The following is a 2,367-nucleotide window of genomic DNA, read 5'->3' on the forward strand; positions in this document are numbered from 1 at the left end:
TCAAGACAGAGCACATAACAGGTTAATTATCAGTTTTCTAAACTGGTGATGTTCTTAGCTTGGCTGTAGTGTAGATGACCTCATGTTTTGTTGTGCATGTTACATTTAGAGGATGTTGACTATTGCATGCAGGCTACCCTGGTTCCAATGTGTCCATCAAACATACTAAATATGAACCAGGGTTGCCTTTAGGTATAACAGCTGGGCTTGTGACTCAGGGGTCACAGGTAAGAGTCCCCTGGTGGGGTTACAAATAAAAACTGTCCTCTTTCATGACAACTGCTGTCAGAATGTCTGAGCAAAGCAGTGAACAACTCAGTTACACTTTGCTCTGCTAGAGTTTTTGTGAATAACTGTCCTCACCCCACCAACTGCTCCTTCCAGCATCTGCTGTAAAAATCATACATGTAAGTGGCACCGGCAGCAGAAACATAAAAGTGTACTCCTATACAGGAGTTGCAGTATGTAAGTTTTAGGATTTCAAAGTAAAAGTATGTCCAAAGGACAAGTATTTTAAAGAAATTGTGGTTTTGTTATCATTTGCTAATCTTACTTGGAAACATCACTTATCGACAAGGTTTTCTTTTATACTACTTCCTGAGTTAGTGATTCAGTAAACAGAGGCATACAGCAACTCAAACGATGCTCAAACGTTTGATAAATCAATGATTTTATTGTGAATCCATCCATTTTACTCTTCAGTAAAAGCATCAGGTTTGAAAGTAACACAACACCCACCAAAAGTCGCTGAGTTGTCATTTATTTGTGCAAATTGTAAAATCATAAAGATTCATTTCTGTTGTAAACTTAAAAAAATCCAGAGTTTTGTTCAAATAAAACGTTTGTCATGCTTTTCTATTTACAGCAATTATTGGCAGTGGTTGTACCAGCATACACTTCAAACAGGATAAACGATGATACCAAAATAATATAGAACCATCTGCCACAAGGGTTTTATAAGCTTCAACAAATCTATAAAAAATAAACCTATAAAATGGAAGGTGAGTCTCCAGCCAGACTAACTACTAAAACTGCCAGACATTACAACCTAAGACATAGCAGCCTTAGTCTAGTGGTATTCTCCATTCTGATGAGACACACTGGATGCTGTACAAAACCTGACTACTGTGGTAAAAAAGAAGGTAAAATAAATGTTGAGATAAGTTTGGTATCCAGATGCCATGAATTGTAGGCGGTATTTACTGCTTGACGATTCATAGGATCTGGCACTGCCCCCCTCTACCTATAACTCACCCATACTGATTGTAAAGAGAAAAAAAGACTTGACAATCAAGTAAAAAAAAACAAAAAACATGCTCTTTAAGATTGTATACCAAAGTGCTTTGTAAGTGCCTTAATTATCAGTAAAAAAAACAACAACAAAAATCTGCTAAATTCAACTTCTCACAGTAACAATCCACTGTCTGTGTCATTTTGTTCTCACCTTATCACTTTTCATCTCATCACTGATAATCTTGATCTGGCTTTTCAAATCTGGCCACAAATAAGCCAACTTTGACCTAAAGAAACAAAAAGGCACTTTATCACTACATCACTTTGTCATCTTACAGTTTCCTTCTCTCCTTTCCTTAGGGTGAATAGCGGTTGAAAATAAAAGGAGGCGCAGGCAAAATCTTATTGGCGCTGTAGATTGGACAGGCTTTGAAGTCGCAGGGCCAGTCTCTCCATGCGTAACGGAGGGCACCCACTTCTTGAGAAGGCTCACAAAACTTGGCAGACAACTCGACAGAGGTCTTATTACTCCACACGATGGGAGCCGGAACCCAGTGAGACTTAGACCCACATGAAACTTGAGTCTCTGTGCAACAGATCTTGATGGAAGAAAAAAGAAAATGCTCTTATTTATTTATTTAGCAAGAATTAAGCTTGTTAAAAAAATTATCAGAGCAAACATCAAGTATATTTGATGCTCATTAAAACTGAGTTTGTGTTGGCATTGTTATAGCCAGCAGGTGAATGTGGGACTTGACTCACACCAGAGCCAGATGATACCAAGAAAACTGCTACATCCACATCACTAATGTGACTAAGTCGGCAAAGGCAAATAATAGAACAGCTAGATCAGCCTGATAAGTTCATTAAATGAAATCACTTTACTGTAACACAGTCTCTAAAACCAGGAAAGGGCAACACTTACAATATTACGGTACCCAAAATCTAGCCTTAAAGGGATAGTGCACCCAAAAATGAAAATTCAGCCATTATCTACTCACCCATATACCGACGGAGGCCCTGGTGAAGTTTTAGAGTGCTCACATCCCTTGCGGAGATCGGCGGGGGGAGCGGCTAACACACCTAATGGTAGACGGCGCCCCAGACTAACGTCCAAGAACACAAAATTGAATC

The 2,367-nt window shown here is 39.0% G+C and overlaps 1 protein-coding gene across 3 annotated transcripts in view; it reads right to left on the minus strand.

Annotated features, from left to right (window-relative positions):
• Positions 1-2,367, minus strand: part of LOC126408878 (sialate O-acetylesterase-like) — a 61,520-nt gene that overhangs the window by 52,673 nt on the left and 6,480 nt on the right. For 2 of the 3 annotated variants that reach the window (XR_007571969.1, XR_007571968.1), the window contains exon 10: positions 1,119-1,832. Coding sequence is in view for 1 of the 3 variants with exons in the window: in XM_050074640.1 (XP_049930597.1) it covers positions 1,590-1,832 (243 nt within the window). In the remaining 2 variants the exon portion in view is untranslated. Of the gene's footprint in view, positions 1-653; positions 1,833-2,367 lie in introns of those variants that run through there. The other variant, XM_050074640.1, reaches the window with a different exon arrangement.

The sequence above is a fragment of the Epinephelus moara genome, chromosome 2, assembly GCF_006386435.1.
Source record: "Epinephelus moara isolate mb chromosome 2, YSFRI_EMoa_1.0, whole genome shotgun sequence".
NCBI classification, from domain to species: domain Eukaryota; kingdom Metazoa; phylum Chordata; class Actinopteri; order Perciformes; family Serranidae; genus Epinephelus; species Epinephelus moara.